This window comes from Strigops habroptila, chromosome 5, assembly GCF_004027225.2.
Source record: "Strigops habroptila isolate Jane chromosome 5, bStrHab1.2.pri, whole genome shotgun sequence".
Taxonomy (NCBI): domain Eukaryota; kingdom Metazoa; phylum Chordata; class Aves; order Psittaciformes; family Psittacidae; genus Strigops; species Strigops habroptila.
The window spans coordinates 67,380,211-67,405,079 of NC_044281.2; the positions used below are offsets into that span (position 1 = coordinate 67,380,211).

Consider the following 24,869-nt stretch of genomic DNA (forward strand, 5'->3'; position numbering starts at 1 on the left):
TACGACCATCCCCTTCCCTAGAGCTCGGATCTACCTCCCCTGGGACATCCTGGGTGGCAAAGGGTTAAGGAAGCAGTGGGGGTGCAGCAGGGACCCCTCAGAGCAGAGGCACAGTCTCAGCTTGGGGACAATGCTGCCAGGACACCTGGCAGGGAGGGAGCAGGGGGTGAACATCCCTCTCCTGGGGCCAGCCCTGCTCCCCCCAGCATGGCCATGCTGCCAGGAGGTGACTCAGTGGCTCTGATGAAGGCATCGTGACAGATAGGGGGACCAGGCCAGCTGGCAGGGAGCCCCTCACTCCCCCTCAGACTCCTCGCCTTCATCCCTTCATCTGGTGGGGTGCCAGCCAGCACAGGGTGCTCAGCACCCCAGCACCTTCCTGGGATGGACTGAAGGTGCTGGGGGCTGCACGGGGTGGCTGGGGTGGGCTGGGAGCCAGGAGCTGGTCCGTGGCCAAAAGCAGGACAGTAACAGTGCTGGCAATGCTGTGGGGACAGTGTGGGGACAGAGCAAGGTGTGCTTGGCATCCTGCACACCAGCTGCTCCATCCCACACACGCAGGCTCCCCCTGCCTCCACCTCTCAGGCCTCACCAGCCCCTTCCCAGCCCAGCTCCCAGTGGCAATTACACCCTGCCCCAGCCCATCCATCACAGATTAGCTATTTTCTATCCGCATTTATCTCCAGGCAATGTCACTCCTGCCGTGACAGCTTGATGCTTCCAGCACCCTCCCTTCTGCTACCGGGCAGCCCTGATAAAGGGCAGCTCTATCTTATCGTGCTCCCCAGCAGTTACACATTAATGGTGCCATCTCGAGGGCTTGGCCAGGGCGGGATGAGCTCAGCCCACCCTCGGGCTGGCAGCAAGCATCACTGGGCAGTGCAGTGATGGGTACTGTGCCCAGCACGGAGGGTGCGGGCAGGCTGCAGGCAAGCGCAGGTTGTGCGGGTGAGGTTCCCAGCACAGCCCCAAAGCAGATGGATGCCACCAGGGTTGGGAGGACAGTCCCTGCCCCCAGCCTGGGGCAAAGGGCAGCTGCTATCACTGCCTGCACCGAGCTGTTTGCTCTGTCGCCCATTAACAGAGGTGCCTTATCCAGCAGGCAGGGGCCACAGGCGGCCCAGGGCTCGTTGGGCAGGCAGGGGCATCGATCGCAGGAAGAGGAGGGGGTGACCCAGATAACCCCTGCAGACAAATGAGTTTCTAATGGGGTCTCAAGCCTTGCACCCCCTGGCCCAGCCCATCTCCAAGGGGATGAGAGAATGTGGCCCCAGCAGGACCCTCACCCCACTCAGGCTCCAGCTCTGCCCATGCCTGGGGCACCAGCAGAGCCTGGGTACAAGCCCTTTGCTGGGAGGTGTAACCCCAGCTACACCTGTGCCCAGCAGACCATGATCATCCACGAGGAATAAGGACTCTCTGCCCATGGCATCACCTTGGCGTTGATGCCACACATGGCACCTCTCACGTGGGTACCCCAGCTGCTCCCAGTGCTGCAGCATGAAGCCTCCAGGGTGTCCTGCTTCTCCACCCCCTGCACCCCAAACATCGCCAAACCCATACCCCATCGGGTACAAGAGATGGGGAGGGGGCACAGTGTACGAACCAGGGTCCTTTGCCCCATGCCAGGGCATGCCTCTGGGGTGCTGGATGGGACAGGTACCGAGGGGCTGTGGATAACAGGGACACCTTGCACCCACGACACATCCCCGTGGGGCAGGCGAGCCAGCCCTTCCAGAGAGCACCACCCCAGGGGCACATAGAGCTGGGGTGAGCTGAAGGGCTGAGTGCAGGGGTCCCGGGAGAGGGGCAAGGGGCACTCAGAGCTGTGTACCCACCTGCCTGCCCGAGGAGGGAGGGCTGGGGCCGCGGGGCGGGAGGGCAAGCGGCATCCGCGGGGTGGCCGTCGGGGCAGGCTGGCGTGGAGCCGGGGGGCCAGCCCCGGGGGGCCCGGCAGCCGGAGCAGATTGGCTGCCGGTGAGGCCTCCCCGGGCTCCTTAGAAAGGGCGGCGAGTGTGGGAGGCGCTAGGGGAGCCGGCAGCCACCGACCGCGCTCCCGTCGCGTCCCGTCCCGGTCCCGCTCGGCAGGCAGCGGCGATGCCGCGGGCAGGCGGCCCCCCGGGGGTGCCAGGCTCGGCGCTGCTGGCGCTGGCGCTGTGGCTGGCGGGGTCCCCGGGCGGCGGGCAGCATTACGACTACTACGGCTGGCAGCCCGAGAGCCTGCCCCACGGGCGCTTCTACGGGCGGGAGCCGCAGTGCCTCGACATCCCGCCCGACATGCAGCTCTGCCGCGACGTGGGCTACAAGCGCATGCGGCTGCCCAACCTGCTGGAGCATGAGACCATGGCTGAAGTCAAGCAGCAAGCCAGCAGCTGGGTGCCCCTGCTCGCCAAGCAGTGCCACACCGACACCCAGCTCTTCCTCTGCTCCCTCTTCGCCCCCGTCTGCCTCGACCGGCCCGTCTACCCCTGCCGCTCCCTCTGTGAGGTGGTGCGTGACTCCTGTGCCCCCGTCATGGAGTCCTATGGCTTCCCCTGGCCCGAGATGCTGCACTGCCGCAAGTTCCCCTCCGACCACGAGCTCTGCATTGCCGTCCAGTTTGGGAACAGCAAGGCCACCCCGCCGCCAGGTAAGCAGGAAGGGCACTGTGATGGGATAGGGATGCATGCAGGGCACCTGCCATCAGTGTGTTCCCATGTAACTGGGGACTCACATGCACTCCCATCCCTGCACTCCTTCAATCAGAGCCCAGGGCACTGGCCAAGGACCCTCTAACTGCATCAAGGCACACATGGGCACAGTACCAGCAGCATAAGCTGCTTTAGCTGGGTACCACTTGCTGCACAGGGGACGCAAGCACACAACTGCCTACACAGACCTGCACCAGGGCAGGGGAGAGCAGCGTGGCCATGGGAGCAGCACTGGGGGTGAATGTGGGATGAGGTGGGAGTCACCGTGGGACCCGCCACAAAGCTGCATCCCTCTCCTCCCACCAAGTCCCACCCCAGCAACAATGAGCATCTGCATCCTGCACCTGCAGGTCTCAGCCCCACGCTGCTGTTAGAGGGTGGCTGCGTCCTCAGGCAGGGGAGGGAACGTCACCCAAAGGCAGCCCAGGGCCAGGATCAGGGCTGCGACACCCTTCAGGCTGGGGCTTCCCTCACTGCTGCGGTGCCCCAAAGTGCCAGCATCTGGATGGAGGGTGTCCCCATACCCCGTCCCCTCCAGGGTGGGTGCTGAGACACTGGCCAGCAAGGAGCTCTGTGCCCCATGCATCAGCCTGGTGTGCCCTGGTGTGCTCTGCTGCCCGGGAGCAGAGGAGCTGCTGGGCCTTCCCAGAATGTCCCTGTGGAGCTGAATCTGGCCCAGGTGGCAGGCGCCAGCAGCAGGGAGCTGTGACAGTGGCTGGTCTCTCACCGCAGTGTCCAAGATCTGCACCCAGTGTGAGATGGAGCACAAAGCAGATGGCATGATGGAGCAGATGTGCTCCAGTGACTTCGGTGAGTGCTGGGGTCCCCTTCCCACCTCCACCCCCCAAACAAGGGGCTGCCTTCCCCAGCTCTGACAGGGTGCTGTTGTATGGGGACGGCCCCGGGGGAGACTATTCCCTTGGACCCTGTGTGCATGGGATGGGTGCATCACAGAGAACATCAGTGGGGGGATAGGCAGAATGGGACATTTGGGAGAGTCTCTGGGGGCATATGCTGAACACCCCCCAACAGCCCCTTCCCCTCCCCACACAGTAACTTTCCCAGAGACCCTTCTTCTGGGTCCCACCCCAGGGACAGGCTGCACCCTGTCCTGCACACTCACCTGATCAGGACCCCCAGCAGCACCCTAGCAGTACCCCACAGTCTGCCCCCCCCACCATGCCCCACTGCTGCCCCACACAGTGGTGAAGATGCGCATCAAGGAGATGACGGAGGAGAACGGAGAGCGGCGGCTGGTGGCTGCCCAGAAGAAGAAGGTGCTGAAGCTGGGCCCGCTCAAGCGCAAGGACACCAAGAAGATGGTGCTGCACATGAAGAACGCGGGTGCCTGCCCCTGCCCACAGCTAGACAGCCTCAGCGGCAGCTTCCTGGTGATGGGCCGCAAGGTGGGCAGCCGCCTGCTCCTCCTCGCCATCTACCCCTGGCAGAAGCACAACAAGGAGATGAAATTTGCCGTCAAGTTCATGTTCTCCTACCCATGCCCCCTCTACCACCCCCTGCTCTATGGGGCCGGGCAGCACTAGGGCTCTGCCCACCCTGCCCCGTCCCGGACTTCTGCACTGGCCCCACGCTGCACCCCTGGTTGCACTCAAGGACCCCTGCTCTGCTCCCCTCAGCCCCTTGGCTGTGCCCCAGGACCCTGCTCTGCACCCCCAGGATTCCCACCTGCATTTGTGTGAGAGCCTTGATCCACAGCCAGGAACCTTGTTCCCTTCCGAGCTCCCTGCTCTGCTCCCAGGACCCCTGCCCACATGCAGGAGCTTAGGCTGCACTCAGGACCCTTGCTCTGCATGCCTGTGAGCTCTGGTTTGCACCAGAGACTCTTGGCTACTTCCAAGCCCCCTGCCCAGCACCCCAGGGTCTCTTGCCTGCACTTAGGATACCTTCTTGGCCCTCTTGGTTGCACCTGAGTCCCCTACCCTGCACCCCTGTGCCCCCTGCCCAGCTCCCTGATGACATGCCCCAGACCTCCAGCCCCCCAGATCCCTACTCCAGCCCACCAAAGCATCCCATGCCCTCACCTTGAGCTCACACCCCAGCCCTGGATCATCCCACCTCCCATCAGGAGGGACCAGCTGAGGCAGGTCCCTCCTGCCCCACTGTCCCCAGAGACTAGCTCCGTCAAGACCAAGTGCCTGGAGCAGCACAGACCCTGTCTGGGCTCCCCCACCCTTCCCATCCCACATGGTTCATTGGGAGCATGGGGGGGAGTCCACTTCTAAGCCCCCAGACCAGTCCTGCTGCATCCCTCACCCACATCCCTGCCAAAACCCAGCCCAGGCAGCCCTTGCCCCTCCACACCACAGTAAATTATTCCACCTCAGTAAAGCCTGTGTCCTGTGGTTCATGGACAACCGCCTCCTGGGGCTCCCTGAAGGACCCCAGGAAGGATTGGAGGGAGCTCCTCATCCTGCCTACTGAGTGGGGCAGGGAGGGGTCACCTTGGGCACCAGTGCTAACCCATAGCCTGAGGCTGGGCAGCTCGGCCAAGCCAAGGGATGAGGTTCCCAGTGGTCACAGGCACCGCTGGGGACTCGGGCATCCTGCCACTTCAGGGAGCCTGGGAGGGTGGCAAAGTGAGAAGGATGGGGGACACATGGGACAGGGGCATCACTGCTGATGGAGCCCCACAGCTGGGTCTGAGGGTGTTCACAGGAGAGATTTATCCCTCTGTCACCCCTGCGGGGTAGATCTGTAGGCTGGGAGCTGGAGATACATGTGCGAAGCCTGGCACTGAACACAGCAGGGGTCAGATCCCAGCCCGGGCAGCCTCCATCCCTGGGCACCCCACCTTGGTACCACCTGAGAGCCCTGTCTGCAGGTCCCTGCCAGCCCTGCTCGGCTGCCAGACCTCTCACCCACAGCTCCAGCATCCTCCCAAAGGGCTCTCTGGGGCCACCCACCTCCAGCAGCACTGGGACCGGTGCATCCCTCACCCTGACCCCTCTGCTGGCAGCAGGGTGCTGCCCCTCAGCTCAGCTCCCCAGGCAGGGGCTGCCTCTGCCCTCCACCCCGGTCCCGCTGCAGCCCTGTTTACCCAGCGCATTCCTGCATCCAGCAGGTGAGGGAGGCACGAAGGCGGCCGCCAGGATATTTACCCAGATCTGGCTGCCCGACACCGCGGCTTCTCACCAGAGCTGGGGAGCCTCCAGGGACAAGAGCAGAACTGAGGCTGTGGGATGCCTGCGCCCACCTTGACAAGGCCACTGCGCACCCGCCCCATGCCGGGGTGACTTGGACATGGCCTCGGCCCCACTGGCCACCCCGCAGAGTCCCAAAGGGCACTCGCATTCTGCTGCAGCCAGGGGCACATGCTCCTGCCCCACATCCAGCCGGGGACATGGGGCAGCCAGCCCCCGACACAGCCTCACACCAGGGGCAGGCAGTCATTTTTCCCAATGTGGAAAATAAATCGGGAAAAATCTCAGATGTTGTTAGAAGGTATGTTCAGAGCGAGGCTGCCACAGGGATAAACATCCTCAATTACGTCATTTTACTGCATAACTTAGAGTGCACAAATAAAACCCCATCTCCCACAGCCCAGCTTTATCTGTAGCCCTCTGTATTCCGTGTCATTAGCATCTTTCCAGGGAGTGTTTAGACATACATGGTCATCGTGCTCCTCGCTCAAAGTGTTTTCTCTAGAAGGACAAGTAACTTCTCTCTGCCTCCCACCATCGCCTGTTGGAGCTCTACAGACTGGGACTCACTCTCACTCACAAACACAACCCCACAACTCTTGGGTGCTACACAGCCCCCACACACACTGTAACAGCTGCTCCACTCCCCCACTAACTGCTGGGCTCTCTGCATGCCAGCCCCTCTGCACACCCTGGCCTTGGAGCATTCCCAGCACAACTCAGACACCCTCATCATCACTGCCAAGTCCAGCTTTTCCCCACATTTCCACAGGGCACAGCTTGAGGAAGGGGTTTATGAGCCCATGGCCGAGAGGAGGGCAAAGCTGCCCCATGTGAGCTCCCACACTGGCAGGGAGCAGCCTGGTGGGCACTGAGCAATGCCAGCCCGAGAGCACCGGCCACCGCAGACCTCCCAGCTGGGGGGAGCTGCAGCTGGCTGGCAGGGACCCAGGCCATGGCCATTCCCAGCTGCACAGCAGCCAGGGTCACATTCCTGGGATAGCTGGGAGCGTTGCTGTTCACGCAGGGAAAGGTCACCGTTGTGCGCACAGGCAGCTGCCCCAACCACCGCCTGAGTAGGGCAGGGGAAGGAGCAGCCGCGGGAGGCAGAGAGGAAACGCAGCAGCTCCGGCCAGAGCCAAGCTTCTCCCTAGCACAGCCACGGAGGGGCAGCTGCACACAGCAGGGGCGAATAAGGCCACAGCACAACAGGAGATGGAAACCCCCGTAAGCAATGGGAGCGAGCGGCACAGACACGCTTCTCCATGACCACCTGCCCAGGCCACAGAGGTGCCAGGGTGACCTGGGACAGCTTTCACTGAGGAAAGACAAGAGCCAACTGAGGGTAAGAGATTTATTGGTCGCTCTCTATATACATTTATTTATTAATCTGTAGTAGAAAGCAGCAGTCCCTACATGCACAGAGCAGCAACTTGTGCTTCTTCTGACACTGCATCTGGAGACCTGGCCACAGAGCCCAGCCGAAACTTACCCTCTTGCCTCCTCTGCTCTACAGCCAAACATGGGGGGGAGAAAAGACTAAACCTGCAGACAGCAAGGCCAAGAAGCACAGGAGCGACTAGCAGGAGCTGAGCTGACCACATCCTCCATGGATGCAGGTAGAGCTCTGACTTGATCCCAAAAATACAGTCACCTAGCACCGTGCTGGGAAAGGTACGGACAGAGCCCTGAGGTTGTTCTGCCCCACTCAGGACCACAAGTGGGAAGGATGGCTCCTCCATCACTGAGCCAGGCCCCAGGGCCTGGGCAAACACGTGGAAAGGCGCAGCAAGTGCCAGGGCTTGGAGCAGCTGCCATGGGGCAGTCGTGGGGATGGGGGCACAGCCCCTCTGCCGCAGGGACCCAGCTCGTGCGGCACATGCTGCGTGGCAAGGAGGGCTGGTCTGTCCCCAGCTGGCGCGGGCAGGAGGAGCAGTGAGCACAGGCAGCCTCTGGCAGGGTGATGCCACGCTGGGAACCAAGCAGCCCAGGCATCAGGCAGCGCAGGACCCAGGAGCTGGCTGGGCCTGACGCAGTCACTTGATGAGCACCTGGTTGCACAGAGCGCACACAAACACTGTCTCCCTCTGAGCCTCTGGGGCTGGAAAAGAAAGGCAGTGTCAGAGATGCTCCCCTTCCCCAGCCCAGGCTTCCCCACTCCCAGCCATGGAGCTGCTCCAAGGGCTGCAGACCCTTCACTGCTCTGTCCCGAGCCAAGCAGCACTGGGCAGGTCCTGCCCACCCCCCTCACCAGGGCCAGGGCAAACCCCTGCAGCAGACAGAGTTCTGCCCTCCTCCCCCATCCACTCACCGGTGGCTCCCATCACAGCCTTGGGGACTTTGAAGGAACAACATCTGGAGCAGAAGCTGTTCCCACAGTTACTGCAGCTCCGCTGTGGAGAGACATGGAGGTGAGACACAACTCTAAGCCCATTCCCAGCCCTCCAAACCGGCAAACTCCAGTGCTGGAGCACTGCTAACAGCATTCCCTGCTGAAGGGGAGTGGGTGCAAGCTCTGAGCCCCAACAGCAGAGAAGTCATCTGCCAGCACCATCTGGACAAACCAGCCAGGCCTCATGCTGGATCTGCCCTCAAGTATGCTCTAACATCACATGCAGCCTGTGTCCAGCCTGAGAAAGCACAGGACGTCCAGGAGGTTTAAGGACACCACACCACTTCCTAAGCTGTAACCCTGCAGGGATGCAAGCTCCAGAGAGTGCCGGACATCTCAGACTAACCCAGGAGTAAGGGGAGGGGACATAAGTCTGGAGAACAGGAGGCAGCAGGAAGACATCAATGTGAGTCTGCAAGGGAGAAGAGATATTCCCTTCCCAGAACTGCCCAGGGGACTGTGTGCCAAGCATCACCCTCAGGGGCTCAGATAAGACAACAGGGGTGGGCTTCGCTCTTCCTGTTCCCACAAACAGAGCCATGCTCTGCTTCACTGGGAAGCTCTCAGGCCAGAGGAAACAGGTTAAACCAGGGCACAGAGCAGGTGCCTTCTACTCCAGCACACACAGGTTCGGCCAGAGGCAGCTTTCAAAGAAGCAAATAGACAAAAGACTCCACAGCACGAGGTCCCTGTCACCATTAGGCATGCAACAACACCCAGCACTTAGCTGAGGTCATCTACTGATGAGCTGTGATTGAGACCAACCACCTGAGATGACAGAGAAAGCCAGGGTGAGCTAGACACACACGACACCTCTGCCCAGGTGCAGGCAGCAAGCTGGGGGGAAGGTGAAGACTCACCCTCTTCTTGAGCACAGAGAAGGTGGCTCCACAGCCAGTGCAGCTCCCTGGAAGAAAGGAAGCAGAGATCAGGTAGGGCTCTGCTGCCTGGAACCATGAGAGCTACAGGAACAACCATGGCTGTTGTAAAGGCTCGGCTTAGGAGCAATATTGCCCTTCCTAGAAGGCCTGGAAATATCCTGCCCACGATTAGGGGAGGTCATCGGAGGCATCAACACAGACCTAGCAGCTACACCACCACCCTGTCCATTCCCAACACAATGGTCACCAGTGGGAGCAGCAGAGCCCCTGCTGTGCTGAGCTCCTCCAAGCAGCAGCTGCTCTAAGCCTTACCGAAGTTGTTGCTGGGGTAGCGCTTGCGCAGGCGCTCAGTCAGGCGCGACACCTTGCTGCGGATCACCTCGTTTTTGCTCATAAAACCGTTGTCTGGGAGGCTGAGGTCAAAATCTGCTGAGCACTGAGAGCTCTCGTCATCCTCCTGCAGAGAGCAGAGCTGGCTGAGCACACAGGGGTGGCTGTGGGCACGCTCGAGGGCTGCCGGGCACCCAGCCCAGAGACGGGCACTCAACAAGCAGGATGCTCCACCTGCTATCCCCATAAGCCACCAGCAAACCAGGCAAAGGCTGCCCGCTCCAGCACGCCTTGGCATGGCAGTACTCACCATGACCAGCAGCTGGTTCTCCTTCTCCCGCAGCATGGGATAGAGAGGAGAGGCAGTACAGACTGAGTCAGAGGCACCCAGCCCCACAGCCACCTCCCCGAGCACCCAGCTTGCCCACCGAGGCTCTCACACCCTACAGGCACAGCCAATCCCCACCAGCCTCAAACCTCGATAGCATCCTTGAACTCTTCATCAGGCTCTGCCTCCTCTGCCTCCTCCACGCTGCCAGGGGTAAGGTCCTGCAAGAGAGTCACAGAGCTCATCCTGCTGTACCCACACCCCTGCCCAAAGCTGGGCCCACGCTTCTGCAGTGGGTTCCAGGTCAAAGGACCAGCCCCATGAGAAGACACGAGACCCAGAAGGTGAAGCAAGCCCCTGCCTCCCCAGACTGCACCCTCACATGCAGCAAAACAACTGAGCCAAGCCCCCAGGGCAGCAGGGCAGCCCCCAGCAACTCAGGAGGGGCTCACAGGCTTCCACCACCAAAGCTGGAAGGAGTTTGTGGGTACGGGGACACAGTCAGACCAAAGGGCTGACCCTGCAGCTCCCACCCCACAGCTGCCAGCCCTGCCCCTAACTCACCTCTGTGCTGGTGGGTGTGGGGGTCCGGTCCGGGGGGGGAGCAGCAGGCAGGGGCTCAGCAGGCTCTGGAGTGCTCTCAAGGGGTTTGGATCCCACACGCTGCTCAATCGAGGCCCTGAGCTCCAGTATCACTGGTAAGAGAGGAATGTAGCTGGAGTGGGGTGGCACTTCCCATCTTCCAGCCCCACTGCACAAAAGCCAGCTGCAAGAGCCAACCTCCACGGCTCAAGATGGGACATTGGCACATACAGCCTTCACTTATCAGGTAGCCTGAGCCCTCTTCTGCTCACACATCGAAGTTAGGGCACCAAGGAACCCCCCACCACCTGCCCCAGCCCAAGATAGGGAACAGCAGGGGCCTTAGTCACAGCCCAGCCACAGAGATCTCACCCAACTCTCCTCCAGCACGTGCCATAGAACAGGGAGCACCTTCAGCTCCCTTCCCCTCTGACAGCACGCTTTCGGGACAGTGTCATACACTGCCACAGGCACCAAGAGCATTTCATGTCCTGCAGAGCAGGGTCAGGGTCAAGAGGGATGCTGACGCTCACGTACAGGCTGTGTTGCCAGGCCCCAGTTTGCCACAGCACAGAGGAGAGCAGAAAACAGCACCCAGGCCACGACACACACCAAGAGAGGCTCTCGCCTGGCTTCAGAGGGCCTTTCCCCAACCCATCCCACACAGGCCACTTCCAGGGAGGTCTCTTACCTTGGTAGAACTGGGTGTTGCCCAGGAAAAGGGTGCTGTTGAGGATGGCCAGGACCCAGCAGAGAGGCAGCAGGTAAAGGACGCAGACAGTGCCCAGCAGTGCCCCATAAAACCTGGGAAGGAGCAGCAGGACACTGCGGTCAAGACAAGGCAAATCACACCACAGCACAAGCTTCCTTCCTTCATCTGGATTTCCAACCTACTCTCTCCAAGCACCAAACACATCAAATGCAGCTCCACAGGCCTGGCTGAGCCCCCCTTCCCGCTGAGCCCACCATAGGATGCCTGACCCATAGTACTCACTGGGAAGAGACAGTGGGGTTCTCCCAGTACAGCACACGGTACACTGCCTCACAGCTGCAGCACATCCCACTCAGGAACCCCTCCAGCTGGATGAGGCTGCAAACGAGACCTCAGTCACAAAAAGGCCCCACAAACACAAGCCCTGGCTCCCCCACAGTGGCCAGCCTGGTGTGAACCCAGGCCCTTTACAGACACAGAGAAGCCTTCCCGGCTGCTGCAGCCCCAGGAGCCCCACAGCCAGGGAGCTCCAGAGACTCACAAGCTCTTGACCTGGGCGATGGCTTCCTGCTTGGAGAGCTGCACCTTGCGCAGGTCCTCCCGCCGCACGCTGTGGTACCTCCTGCGCACCAGCTCCAGCTCCGAGGGCTGGGCCCGGCACGTCTCCTGCAGGTAGCCCAGCAGCGCCGGCACCACCACCAGCAGGGCCAGCACCGAGTACCAGGCGGCTGGAAGAGGGGGGGGACAGCGTCGGCCCCGGGGCTCCGGGCAGGGGCCCGGCCCTGTCCCCGCACACGCACCTTGGCCGAGGGTCAGCAGGAGGAAGTTGAGGCCGAGGCAGACGAGGAGGGAGCACACGGGCCGCTGCCACCTGCGGAGAAGACGGAGAGTGAGGGACGCGAGGCCACGGCCTCGGCTCAACCCGCCGGGACCTCCCAGCGTACCGGAGGAGGGCGCGGACGCCCTGAGCGGCATCCCGCAGCGGCTCCAGGTACAGCTCCAACCGCCGGTAGCTCCGCACCAGCTCCAGCAGGTCAAAAGCGGCGGCGGCCGCGGCTTTGGGCAGCGGTGGCGGCGGCTCCGGCGGCGCATCCCCGGCCGCCGCCGCCCCCTCGGGGCTGCCCGCCGCCCCGTCCCGCTCCGCCGCCTGCATCCAGACCCCGCCGTTCGCCCTGCGCCACCCACCGCTTCCGCGGAGCGGCCAGCGGCGCCGTGACGTCACCCGCGAGGCTCGCACGCAGCCAACCAGAAGAGCCGGGCTGGAACGCGCAGGCAGGAGCCCCGCCCCTGAGCGAGCGGAGCGGCGGAAGAGGCTCCGCCGGCGGGTGTGCGGCGGAGCTGGGGTCGGGCTGGGAGGGGTCAGTGCGGGCGTGGGGCTCGTCCCTGGCCTGGGGCTGATCCGGGTCTGGTCCGGTTTAGGACTCGGTCCCAGTCTAGGGCTGCTCCTGAGGAGGGTCTAATCCTGGTGCAGCGCTCGGTTCCAGCCTGGGTCTGCTCCCAGCCGTACCGGGCGCTGTGGGTTTGTCCCCATGGGCTCCGTTGCCGAGGCACCTCTCCAGAGACTGTCCCCACACTGAGGGAGCGGGAGGCTCCCCCCGGGCCCATAAGCGTGGCCGGCAGCTCATCCGCTGCCCCTCCGTGACCCCAGGGCGGCCCAGCCCCGGCTGCACTGGCACTGTCCTGCAGAGCAGAGCCGCGGGTCCTGCTGCCACCACCGCAGGCATCCTGCCAGGCGCTTGCAGTAGGACAGGGCTGCTGGCTCCCAGGGGTGCTCTGGGGACCCTGGGCTGCATACAGTACCAAAAGCGGGGAAGCCATCCCATAATACTCCATGCAGCCTTGTTAACCCCATGCGGGCTATGAGGGCAGCACAGGGAACGTGACCCGTGCCAGTGACAGCCCATCTGCAGGTAGAGGTCCAAGGCTCATCCCCATCCCGAAAGTGCAGTCCAGGGCTGGAGCCAGCCCCAGGAGATTCTGGCTGCTTCCAGACCACCCCCAGCTCTCCGGGGCCCCAGCAGCGTGGGCACCACTGCCCAGCAGTGCCCCAGCCCCGGAACAGAGAGCCCTTTCAGTCTGGAGTGACAAAGCCCATAGGAACGCAGCTCCGTCCTGTCCCCACTGCGTCCCTGCGGCCACACAGCCCCAGGGACTTGGCCTCTGTCTTCACTGCTGGGCAGCAGGAGGTGCCTGCACTCGGTGCTCATGTGAGGACCAAGCTGTGCCCTGCCTCTGGACACCACGACCACATGTCCTGGGTTCAGCTGTAACAGTCATTTTTCTCCTTCCTAATAGCTGATGCAGTGCTGTGATTTGGCTCTAGTCTGAGAACAATGCTGATAACACACCGATGTTTCTAGTTGTTGCTCAGTAGCACTTACCCTGATCAAGGACTTTTTAGTCTCTCGTGTTCTGCCAGGGAGGAGGGGTAGTCAGGAGGAAGCAGAGACAGGACCCCGACCCAAACTGGCCAAAGCGATATTCCATACCACAGCACATCATGCCCAGTATAGAAACTGGGGGAGTTATCTGGAAGGCCCAGATAACTGCTCGGGTTGGGCTGGGTATCGGTCGGCGGGTGCTGAGCAATTATATCCTCTCCCCTTGTTATTTCCCTTATCACTAGTAGTAGTAGTAGTTTTGTATTATACTTTAGTTATTGGACTGTTCTTATCTCAACCTGTGCGGTTTACATTCTTTTGATGCTCCTCCCCATCCTGCCCGGAGCGAGGGAAAAGGGGGTAGTGAGTGAGTGGCTGCGTGGTGCTGAGTTACCGGCTGGGCTTAAACCACAACACCACAGCCAGAGGCTGCAGGCAGGGAGGCTGCACGGTGCAGGGCTACAGAACCAGGGGTAATCTCAGCTCAGACCCTGTCCCCACCAAGTCTCAACCCCAGTACAAAGGCCCAGACACCCGGTGAGCGCCAACGTTGCTTTATTGAGAAGGTGAATCCATAGGCACTGCAGAGGGGGCTGGAGAGGGGACAGAGCCAGCGTGACAGGCAGGGAAAGCCAGGGAAAGGCACTTGTGGTGGCAGAAGCCCTGCTGGGCCCTTGGGCAGCCTGGGCCAGGGGCTGCACCGGAGCAGGTGGAGGCAGGAGGTGTCGGGGACCAGCCCTGACACAGGGAGAGGACAGAACATCCTGCCCAGGGAATGGGTAGATGGCCCACGGCATGAGGGGGGATCAGCTGGGATAGCACCTCATGATGGAAGCGGTGACCCAGCACCAACCCCAGTCCCTCCCAAGCCCCAGGAGTATCACGACTGCTGCTCTCCTCTCCAGAAAAGGCACCAGGGAACCCCAGACAACAGCCAGAGTCGGTGGACAGCTGCTGGGAACACCCATCCCACCGATCTCAGTCTACGAAGATGCTGGGGTAGACTCTCCCTCACACCGGGAGCGACAGAGAGGACCTGCCTCCGGGCAGGGCGAGGAGGGCTTGTGGCAGGGCAGCCCCAGTGTGGTGCTCCTCCCAAAATCCCGAGTCTCTGGCTGTCCATTGCTCCAGCCGGCCCCACAGGGTCTCCTCAGGGCTTGGCACCCAGCGGGCTGTGAAGGCTCATCCAGGGCTGGGCTGGCCCCACTGCTGGCACCCTCTTCTGTTCCCCAGGACAGGCTGTGTCCCCACAGTGCCCGGCCCCAGCTCACCCACAGCCACGGTGCCAGCAGCAGCCCAGTGCTGCCATGCTCACCCTGCTCCTCTGCCTCGCCACGGCCTCTGGGCAGTGCAGGGCCCAAAATGGAGCCAGAAAGTCCCAAGATGAGTTTTCTGGGATGATAAACCAAGTGCCGCGGAGCCAGGCAGGCTGCAGGCCAGCCTCCGTGCCTGTCCTGGTCGGAGCAGCCAGGCCCTGGGGCAGGCTCAGTGGCTCTGGGTGGCTCAGAGCCATGAACCTCACTGCAGGAGGGCAGAGGGAGACAACGACCCAGTGCCCTGCTCCCTTCAATCCCAGGGCACCCGGCCCCATCCCGGGGCAGTACAAACCCCAAGGCTGGACCAGGCAATGGCCCTGCCCACCCTTCCCTTCACCCCGCAGTGATGGAGGCCTTGCTGCCCCGCGCAGGCTCAGCCCCCAAGCAGGACAGTGTGTCGGGGGTCCGGGGTGACAACTGGGTCAGGCTGTGCAGGACCTGGGTGTCTCCACACCCCCAGAGTGCAGAGCAGGAGCAGCTGAACCCCGCGGGGCTCCAGCAAGATGGGAGACATGTTCAGGCCAGACAGGAGGAGGGGCCCAGGCTGGGGAAGCCGAGATCCGAGCCTCCATTAGGGAACTGTGGAGGCGCCGTGCAGTTGGGAATGGCGAGAAGGGGCTGCCAGAAGGCTGTATAGGGGGGAGTTATACCCACCCAACCCCACTACACACCACTGCCCCCTGCTCAGCTCCCCCAGGCCAGTCCTCTCCATCCCGGGGACAGGTCAGCACCCACCTGAGCACACAGCATCTGCAAGGCTGAGTGCAGGAGAGATGGGCAGGGGCCCTGGGAGGGCTCCCAGAATTGGTGTCCCTCTGAGGGGCTCTCCGCTTGGGTCCTTCCACTTGCAATAGCCAACATCGTCCAGGGGTGGGAGAGGGGCCTGTGCAGCGGCTGGGGCTCCACGTTGTCTTGGTGGGATGCAGGAGAATCCATCCTTGGGGAAGGCCTCTGTCTGTCCATCCGTCTGTGCAGGAGTCTCCGGAGGAAGCGCGGTGCAGTCAGCCGGGAGGGGATGGGGCGTCAGGGTCACTTCATCCCGGAGGGGCGCTGCGCTCCATCCGCAGGCGAGGAGAAGGGGAGCTGAGTGCCGTGGGGTCTCAGATGATGTCGCGCTCATCCCGGCAGCGTCGTGACAGGCAGTAGAGCCCAGAGAAGAGGTACAGGCAGGCGGCGATGCCCCCGCAGACAGAGGCACTCAGGTAGGCACCGTAGAGGCAGCGCTGGCTGTAGCCCGGCAGGTTGCAATAGCTTTTCCGCCCGGCCTTGTAGCCCATGATGCCGGTGGCGGCCGCATAGAGCCCCACGCCCAGCGCCAGGTCGTGCACCAGGTTGGTGAGGAGCCAGCGGGAGCCCAGCCAGGGCACCAGCGTCCAGCGCCCCAGCAGGCTCAGCCCGAAGAGGGCCAGGGTGAGGAGCCACACCAGGACGGCAGCGAAGAGAGCGAAGTGGGCCGCCCCCTCGTACTTGTGAGCCGCCACCGTCACCCAGAAGGCAGCGCCCAGCGCCAGCTGGCCGAGGCGCAGCAGGCCCAGCGGGCTCCGCAGGTAGGCGCGGTGGAGGCTGAGCGAGCCGCGGGCCAGCGGCCCCGGAGGCGGCGGCACTGCCGGGGGAGCCGGGCGGGCCATGGCGCGGCCCTGCCTGCTCCGGCGCGGCTCGGGCGGGACTCAGGGCCCCGGCAGCGACTTCCTCCGCGGCCGCTGCCAAACATCTGGCGCCTAACGGTCCTCCCCGCGCGGGGCCTCTCTCCTCCCCTCTCCCCTCCGCTCCTCTCCGCCCCGCCCCGCCTCCCGCCGGCCCACCGGACACCCGCGCCCGGCCGCGGATGCCTGCCGCTGCCGTCGGGCGGGAGCCGCCGCCCCCCCCCCGCCCCATCCCGCCCCGTCCCGCCCCGTCCCGTCCCGCTGCCAACGGGGCGCGGGAGGCGGCGGGAAGCGGCACCGGGACCCCGCGCGGCGGCCGGCTCCGGGGCGCGCGCCGGGGCTCCCCGCTACGTCACCCGGGATTCCCTTTCGGTGTGACGTCACCTGGGACGCCGCCCGGGGGCGGGGCCGCTCCCCTCCCCGCCTATGACGTCACTCGCGCCACGTGGCTCCGCTCCGAGGCGGGGCGGTGCTGCCACGCCCCCCGGCGCCGATTGGCCCCGGCAGCGGGAGGCGGGCACGGATTGGCGGCGCGGCGGGTGAATGAGCGGCGCGGGGCAGCGGCGGGACCCCGGTAGAACGGCGCGGAGCGGCCCCCGGCCCCGGGAGCTGCAGCGGCCACCCCGCGGAGCCGCGCCCGGCCGGCACCGCCAGGTCTGTGCGAGGAGCCGCCGGGCGGCGGAGGGAAAGTGGGTCACGGCGGGGCCCAGCGCCCCGGGCACCGGCAGGGCGGGACCGGACCTGCGTGCGCCGGCCCGAGCAGGGCGCCTCCCGCGTCCCGGAGCGGCCCCGCCCGCGCGGCTGGCCTCCTGCCCGGCGCCGCGGCCCGCCCGCTCCCTGCGGCCGCGGCGCGTCCTTCCTCGCCGGGCAGCCGCGTCGGATCCCGGGGAAAGCGGGCCGGGAGCGGAGCCTGACGCCGGCTCCGCGGTGCCCGCAGCGGCCGGAGCCATGGGCACGCCGGCCTCGGTGGTGAGCGACCCTCCGGGGCGGGCAGCACCCGCAGCCCGCGGCCGCAAGCGGGGCTCGGCCAACATCTTCCAGGGCGTGGGGCTGCCGGAGCTGCGGAGCCTGTTCCAGACCGGCGGGGCCGAGCGGCCCGAGGAGCGCGCCCGCCTCGTGTGGCGGTACGGGGGCCAGCGGCGCATGGCGCGGGCCCTGCGGCGGCTCCGGCGACGGCAACCGGCCCAGCCCGGCGGCGGGATGGCGCGGACCCTGCGGCGCTTCGGCCGCCTGCGGTAGGTGCGGACCGGGGCGAGGGGGAACCCGGGGAAGCGCAGCGGGGCCGCGCCGTTAACAGACGCCTCTGCCCCCCAGGATCGCGGAGAAGGAGCCGGAGGCAGCCGCGGGGTCCGTGTAGCAGCACCAGGCTGCGAAGGTGCAGGGCTGCTGGACAGCAGGTGCCAGGACCTGTGAGGACACTAAGTGTGCGGACAGGCTGCAATGGTTAATAAAAGGTGGACAGTGGTGGCTGCGTGAGGCTCGGGCTGTGTCCTGCAGTCCCCTGGCGTTCTCCCAGGGTGGCAGGGCCTTGGTCCAGGCTGTTGTACCAGTCCTGGGGCAAGGGGACCAGCCCCAACATGCTCTAGGGTGCTGCAGAGACACACAGGCATCCAGCTGAACGGCAGCTCTGTTATTCAGATGGTTGCATGGTTTAAATACATTACATACATTTCTACAGTGCATTAGAACAATACATTTTGGGTCAGTCGGAGATGCAGCTGGGCCTGGCCGGGTAGCTGGGGTCTTGCTGCTGCCCCCCTGTGCTTGCACAGCTCGTGCTGAGCCCCCTCTCTGCACAGGAGACGAAGGAGCTCTCCCCTCCCAGGCTCAAGCAGCAGAGCCCCAACCTGCCTTCATTCCTCCCCAAATCCCGAAGATGGGCTAACAGGACAGTGAGACCCAACCCCAGCTTCCCCTGGCAGCAGGAGAAGCCACAGCTCAAGGTAAGCAGATGCAGGCAGCAGCCCTGGTACTGTTTTATACAACACAAGCTCAGCAGCTGCTGGAGAGTGAAGGGCTTGATGCCTCACCCCCCCCAGCAGGCCTGTGGGATTGTCAGCACCGGGACAGCCAGGAGCCCACACCGGCCCCCAACCCCGTGCTCCCATCACCTCGCACCCATCCAGCAGAAGAGCCAGTGCAGCCCTTCCCCAGAAGCCGCCTGCCCCTCGCGGGGGCCCTAGGCACGGACAAGGCTGGCACCATGCTGGCTGCACAGCAGCCAGGGAGCTTGCTGGGAGCAGGGGCAAAAGCCAAGCAAGAGCAACTGTGGAGACCTGGCAGGAGGGATGGACCAGGGCAGCAGAGGGGGAGAAGGTGCTTGCACCCACCCTCATCAGCCCTCTCGAGCTGGGGAGGGGGGCTCCAACCCACAGCCCCTCCCAGGGCCTTCACAAGGACAAGCCAGCACCTCTTTCCCCATAGTTTCTAACTGCACCCAAGCCAGCCCTGTGAGTTGTCCCTCATCTGTGCCCTCCTCGAGCCCCCAGCCAGAGAACAGCCGTTCATTGTGGTCCCCACTGCGCCAGCGGGCAGCAGGAACTCCCCCTGAGGAAAGCAGCGTGCACGGGGTTGGGGCAGAGGAGGGACAGTGGAGTAGAGCACACCCTCGGGGAAAGGGAGGGGAGTACAACCTGCTACAGGCCTTCCCAGCCCAGCAGCCAGCACGGTGTGGAAGAAAAGGGGCCAGCGGCTGGTATGAAGGGCTGGATGGATCGCGGTCTGGGCAGCCTGCTCATCCCAGCCCCAAGCAGGGGTGCTCAGAGCTGCATGCAGGCCGAGGGAGGGGCAGGGTCCCAGCCACACCACAGCTCCCAGAGGACTCCCCACACCTCCCCCTGGGCTCTGCCCCAGGCAGGGCACTGAGCTCCGACGGAGCTGGGGAGGGACCGTGCCCGACCTGCCTGGCTCCTCCAGTTCAGCTGCAGGTTCCTCCAGCCGCACTCGACCCAGAAGGCCGAGTCCCAGCCACGGGAGCCAGCAGTGGCCCGGCTCCTCTCGCAGTGCCAGTCCGAGGCGGCCAAGCCCTGCCCGTGGCTCCCATGGCTACCACCAGGAGAAGAAAGGCTTCCGGCTCTGGAAGCTCTGCGTGTAGGACTCGCTGGAGGTGCGCTGGTGGGAACGCGCCGTTTCCACAATCACAGGCGGCATCTGAACCAGGTGCAGGGGGCTCTTCCCATCCTTCAACGCCTGAGTCAGGTTCAGGATCTGCGCAGCACAACAGAGCCATGCCTGAGCCGCCCTGACGCAGCAACAGAGAGCATCCACCCCATCACCCTACCTGCCACACCAGCAGGACGAGGCTCCGTGCCTCACCCATCTGCATTCCCTACACGCAGCTTACCTGGCCCCTCATGACTGCAATCTGCTTGTGAAACTGTCCCCTGTCAAAGCCGGGGTCTTTCTGCAAGAGAGAGAGCAGAGAACACAGTGAGATCCACCCACTGCCTCATGCCATGCAAGAGATGCTATTCCCCAAGCAAGCCTCTTGTCCCATGGGTTTCCTTCTTCCCACCACACGGAATCCTCAGCTCCTGGCAGAGGGATAACCCTGCTGTGCCACAGCTCAGAAACAGTCAGGAGCCTGGCCACATTCCTGTCCTCTGCAGCCTTGACAGGGAGCTCACCAACACCACCTTGGCTTTTCTTCCTCCCAAGCCATCCTCATCTGCTCCCCAAGCTCACCTTGAAGAGCTCATACAGATCTTCCTCCAGGTCCTTGACAAAGTTGGGGTCTGAGATCTTGGGAAGAATCAGGTCCTTGATCTCCTGTGAAAAGGGGATTTTGGCCTGGGGCAGCCATGCCCAGTAGAATGGATCTGTGGGAGGAAGCAGGAGACATTAGAGCTGGAGAAGGCAAAGGATGGTGCCACATGCCCCTGGGTGACAGATCACCTGCATCTGTGACACAGGGTCCAGTACCCGCTTCCTACAGCCTCTGCTGAGGCAGAGCCACCCATGAACCCAGAAGGTTTGCAGAGAGACAGCCCTACCCCTCTCCTCTCCAGCCCTTAAGGAGGATGCCCGAACATGGTGTTCTGTGGCTCATCAGGGTGCCCCGGCACAGCCTGAGGAACTCACATGCTCTCCAGGAGTCCGGGTGTTTCAAGGGGAAAGCCAAACCGTTGTCTATAGCAGCCAGCTTGATGATGGGCTCCTTCACCACCACCCAGTCACTGTCCTGGAAGGAAAAGGAGCAGGTCACAAGGAGCACCCCCAGCAGGAACATTCCCTCTCCCCCTCCCTGCAGCGCTGCTGCCCGGGACGAGCCGCTCACCCGCACGCCCGCGCTGTCCAGGGGACAGTCGTACTTGATGAGCCAGTTGTCATTGCCCCGATCTGCAGGGAGATAGAACCAGCTGTGTCAGTGCCAGGGCCTGCCTGCACCGCTCCTCCCCTGACCCAGAAGTGAGACAGGCCAGTTTTAGGCCCAAACTCTACCCCCAAGCCCTTGAGCTTGCTGCAGGCCTGTGAAACCACATCAACCCCTACACAGCCAGTCCTGGAGACCGGAGAGGTCCATGTATCCCTAGCTTGCAAGAGAGAGGTCCCACAAGAGGGTGCTCCCACAACCCCATCCAGCCTGCAGGAACTCGGCAGCCCAGCACGAGATGGGACACAAGGACAGGGTCAGGTGGTGGATCTCCAGATGTCCCTGGATCCTCACAGCTGGCAAACTTCCACCCCAGTACCGTGGTGGTTCCAGATCTCCCAGAACACAGGCCAGCAGCCAGAGCATGTCTCCGCTGGGCAGCCACACTCTACCCAGAGGCTGTTACCTGGTGATGCCAAGAGGAATTTTGGGTGCTGGGAAGAGATGCCCTGCCCCCATCCCCTTTCTGCAGCTGGCAGGACATGAAGGAGCGGTGTCCCAGGCCAGGCAGCCAGCCCTACCTGTGTTCCTGATGATATAGTCCAGCACCACGAGCCGCTCGAACTGCAGCAGCAGCTGCCGGTTGGTGTTCTCTGGGAGCGGCTCGGCTTCGAACCGCCGCAGCCAGTAGTCAGCATCCTTGTAGCCTTCCACAAAGAGCTGAAAGGAGCCCACCTGCAGCAGGGAGAGGCGGCGTTACAGGAGGCCGCAGAGGCTGCAGAAGCGGTGAGAGATGGGCATGGAGGCCGGCAGCCCTACCTTGGGCGGCAGGCCGATGCGGTTGAAGCGCTGCCCGACTTTCGGCACCTTCTCCAGGGCCAGCCTCTTCCCTCGGGACTTCACCCTGTCGATGGCACTGTAGTTAAAGGTTTCGCTGGCCAGATACACCACCTGGGGGGAGAGGAGTGCAGACATCAGCAGGGACACTGGCAATTGTCACTGGTCTGGCTGATAAAGCCGAGACACAGCGTTTCCCATGGCTCTGCCCAGCACAAGGATCCCACAGCTTGAGTGGGAGCAGCCCCAGCCCAGAGCTCCCAACACACCTGCGAGGTGAGCAGTGCCAGAAACCAAGGCACCAGCAGAGCTGTGCAGAAGCACATGAAAGCCTCCCTGAGACAAGGGTTTCGTATCCCCTCACCTTTGTGCGGGGAACAATGTTGAGTTCCAGTTTCTGGTCCACCAGGCTGGCGCCTGCCTCTGACAGGTAGCCCTGGTTGAGGACGAGGCAGTCTCTCCCAAAGCAGCACGGGCAGCACAACTTCTGCAGCCATTTGGTCCACTTGGGGTTCAGCTGCCCATAGGGCTCCTCGTTCTTGGGCTTGAAGACACCAATGATTTTCTGTGAGTGGGAGAGACGAGAGCTCACTCAAGGCAGTTGGCAGAGCCAGGACATTCCCCCCCTGAGCCAGCGCCCGGTGGGGACACTCAGACTGAGACCTCAGCAGGGCAAGGACCAGCTCCTGGGACCAGGCAGACGCCACAGCTCCAAGGAGGGACCCTTCCCCATCCCACAAGAGCAGGGTGCTGCCCAAGGGCCTTCATATCTGGCTCATGTACCTGGAAACAACCCTCCTTGTCCCAAAAGATACCAGTGATAATGCTGTTCCCTGGTAAACATCCCAGTGACCTTTGGATGGCTGCGGAGACCTACTGCTCATCCCTGCTCATCGTGTCCATGCAGGAGAGGGAGGGAGATATTGATCCCTGCCCTGGCTCCAAAATCCATTGAACAGAGCCGATCCCAAACTGACCAGAGGAAAAGGGACCAGAACAGCCGAGTGGCTGGAGGACCCCCACGAGCCCAGGGCGCTGTGCTAGAGCTCTCTCAGCCAGAGAGAGCCGAGGGGATGGCTCTTTGGGTACACAGTAGGCAAGAGGGCACAGGCAGCTCCAGTCTGGTACCAGCAGTACCCCAGCCCCTCAATCCAGCCTTGCACACATCAACCCAGCAGCAGGGACAACAGCACAGGTACCCCACTGCTGCAGAGGGCACAGAAGCCTTGTGGTAGGCACCGCACCATCAGCAAGCCAGCGCTGCCAGGCCAGGGCAGCCAGGAGCAAGAAGATGAAGGGTTTAAGGGGACAGGACCACTTCAGACATGCCCTGGTCACACAGAGGAGCCACTTTCCTTCCCTGAGCAGGCAGGAAAGCAATCCCCTCATCAGCCACATGTGAAGGCACACAACTGCCGACATGTCCCTGGATATGAGCCTACAAGAGGCTTGTTGGGAGCTCTGGCAACGCAGAGCCCTGTGCTCCATAGAGCCAAGCCCAGCAGAGCAAGGCCCAAGCAGCCATGGGCAGTGTAAAGGTGGGTGCCAGAGGCCTGGCAGCACAGCATCCCCTTCCAGACAGATCCATACCAAGAGCAGCACTGGCAGGGAAAACGGGTCTGCCTGGCGCCAGCAGCAAGGCAGAGGGAGCCAGGCCAGCCCAGGGGTAACCACATCCACCAGGGCTGGGGAAGTACATCCCAGCTGGGCAGCGTGGGCCTGGCAGTCCAGAGGGAAGCAGGCACAAGAGAGAAGTTCTCACCCCACCAACAGCCTCCCCCCCTGCCCACAGCAGCAGCACACTGCACTCTCACGGCAGCAGCAGGGAAGTTTTGGTGACTCTGGGCAGCAGCCACACACCACACTCACTGCCAGTGGGGCAGCCCAGGGGACCTGGCCAGGAGGACACAGACTTTGGCTCCTCATACACCCCCTCCGCCAGCCCTCGCCAAGCTCACATCTCCGACAGCCAGGCAGCCTCTGCCCCACTCATCCCAGCAACACCACGTCTCATACTGGGCAACGGGAAGGAGTAGGAGGGTGGCAGGAGGAAGTATGCGCTGCCACAGCTCAGCTGGGGCCCAGCTGCCACTGCTCCCAGGGGCCACGCTCCACCCGGGGCAGGAAAACTAGGGCACAGCAGAGGCCGGGGAGCCCAGTCCTGCTGCCCAGGACGCATCTCAGCACACACACAGCCAGGGAGTCATGGGAAACAGCAACAGCTCAAGTAATTGGGTTGGGCGCTGCAGGTCACAAGACAAGTCACCCCGTGCTGCACACACATGCAGTGAGCGGCATGGAGACGGCTTCCATGTAGCTGAGGAGACCTACAGGGGACCAGCGATAATTTGAGGGCTTTGCCTTGATTATATCAATCACACAGCCACAGAGGAGACATGTCACAGAAACCAGCTCAGATCTCAAGAGTGGCAGCCCCAGGGCTGGAGGCACAGAGGTCATGCGATGCTGATGCACAGGCCAGGGGCAGAGCTACGAGAGCCACAGCGGAGGCTTGAAGCAGCACCCGGGCACAGCCGCCCCCCACTCCTGCTGCCGGTCCCACCGCGCTTCTCCCCGGGGAAGCCCCGGGCGGCTCCAGCCGCTCCTCCCAGCCCGGCCACCCCCGGGCCGGCACCCCCAGCTCCTCCGGGAGCGCCCCTCTCCCGGCCAGCGCCTCTCCTCAGCCCGCTGGCCCCGGCTCACCCCCTGCGGGTCCTTGACGAAGTAGCTGCCGCTGGAACCCTGCGAGATGCGCTCGGGGAAGATGCCGCGCTCGCTGGCCAGCTCGGCCCGCCGCACCACCTCCGCGAACTCGGGGTCCTCGGGGAAGTCGTTACGCTCCCGCTGCGCCGCCGCCGCCGCTGCCTGGGCCTGAGCCTGCGCCGCCGCTTGGGCCTGCGCCTGGGCCTGCGCCGCCGCCGGGCCCCGCGCCCCGCGCTCCAGCAGCGGCTGCCGCTCGCGGTCGCGGCCTCCAGGGGAGCCGGGAGGGGAAGGCGGCGGCGGCGGGGGAACGGCGGGCGGGAGGGTGCGCACGGCCGCCCCCGGCAGCCCGTAGTCGGGGGCCTGCGCCCGCTCCGGAGACACCAGCGGGCTCGTCTCGTCCATCGCGCCCGCCCGGCCCGGCCCCGCCGCGCCACCCGCGCCCGCCGCTTCCGCTCGCGTCACCGCGCCCCAAGGGCTGCTCCGCCCCGCGCCGCGCCCGCACCGCGCGGCACCGAGCGAACCGGGCCGGCCGCGGCTGCGGTACCGGATGGGGCGGGGCGGGCCGGGACCTCCTACGCTCGGCTCTGGGAACCGAGGTAGG

At 63.7% G+C, this 24,869-nt stretch overlaps 5 protein-coding genes across 7 annotated transcripts; 2 read left to right on the forward strand and 3 right to left on the reverse strand.

Annotated features, from left to right (window-relative positions):
* The first annotated feature begins 2,042 nt into the window (after positions 1 to 2,042).
* Positions 2,043 to 5,039, forward strand: SFRP5 (secreted frizzled related protein 5). The gene is made up of 3 exons (XM_030486835.1): positions 2,043 to 2,629; positions 3,423 to 3,500; positions 3,894 to 5,039. Exons 1-3 carry the CDS (start codon positions 2,098 to 2,100, stop codon positions 4,232 to 4,234), a joined length of 951 nt encoding a protein of 316 aa, XP_030342695.1. The 5' UTR covers positions 2,043 to 2,097; the 3' UTR covers positions 4,235 to 5,039.
* Positions 5,040 to 7,191: 2,152 nt separating this feature from the next.
* On the reverse strand, positions 7,192 to 12,259 carry ZFYVE27 (zinc finger FYVE-type containing 27). 2 transcript variants are annotated; one of them, XM_030486829.2, is made up of 12 exons: positions 12,021 to 12,259; positions 11,877 to 11,947; positions 11,618 to 11,804; positions 11,359 to 11,454; positions 11,056 to 11,168; positions 10,347 to 10,477; positions 9,932 to 10,003; positions 9,765 to 9,785; positions 9,437 to 9,581; positions 9,104 to 9,150; positions 8,163 to 8,244; positions 7,192 to 7,952 (listed from the first exon to the last, which is right to left on the reverse strand). In XM_030486829.2, the coding sequence occupies exons 1-12, from the start codon at positions 12,227 to 12,229 to the stop codon at positions 7,888 to 7,890; spliced, it is 1,239 nt and encodes a 412-aa protein (XP_030342689.1). In that variant the 5' UTR covers positions 12,230 to 12,259; the 3' UTR covers positions 7,192 to 7,887. The 2 variants fall into 2 exon arrangements, with proteins under 2 accessions (XP_030342689.1, XP_030342690.1); XM_030486830.2 differs by lacking the exon at positions 9,765 to 9,785.
* Positions 12,260 to 13,995: 1,736 nt separating this feature from the next.
* On the reverse strand, positions 13,996 to 16,832 carry MARVELD1 (MARVEL domain containing 1). The gene has a single exon (XM_030486844.1). It carries the CDS (start codon positions 16,399 to 16,401, stop codon positions 15,874 to 15,876), a length of 528 nt encoding a protein of 175 aa, XP_030342704.1. The 5' UTR covers positions 16,402 to 16,832; the 3' UTR covers positions 13,996 to 15,873.
* Positions 16,723 to 17,892, forward strand: AVPI1 (arginine vasopressin induced 1). 2 transcript variants are annotated; one of them, XM_030486837.1, is made up of 2 exons: positions 16,723 to 17,651; positions 17,731 to 17,892. In XM_030486837.1, the coding sequence occupies exons 1-2, from the start codon at positions 16,960 to 16,962 to the stop codon at positions 17,771 to 17,773; spliced, it is 735 nt and encodes a 244-aa protein (XP_030342697.1). In that variant the 5' UTR covers positions 16,723 to 16,959; the 3' UTR covers positions 17,774 to 17,892. The 2 variants fall into 2 exon arrangements, with proteins under 2 accessions (XP_030342697.1, XP_030342698.1); XM_030486838.1 differs by having other exon boundaries at positions 16,959 to 17,655; positions 17,731 to 17,880.
* Positions 17,893 to 18,031: 139 nt separating this feature from the next.
* PI4K2A (phosphatidylinositol 4-kinase type 2 alpha) lies at positions 18,032 to 24,722 on the reverse strand. The gene is made up of 9 exons (XM_030486827.1): positions 24,269 to 24,722; positions 21,930 to 22,130; positions 21,548 to 21,679; positions 21,310 to 21,463; positions 20,693 to 20,754; positions 20,497 to 20,596; positions 20,101 to 20,234; positions 19,760 to 19,819; positions 18,032 to 19,623 (listed from the first exon to the last, which is right to left on the reverse strand). Exons 1-9 carry the CDS (start codon positions 24,668 to 24,670, stop codon positions 19,462 to 19,464), a joined length of 1,407 nt encoding a protein of 468 aa, XP_030342687.1. The 5' UTR covers positions 24,671 to 24,722; the 3' UTR covers positions 18,032 to 19,461.
* Positions 24,723 to 24,869: the final 147 nt, after the last annotated feature.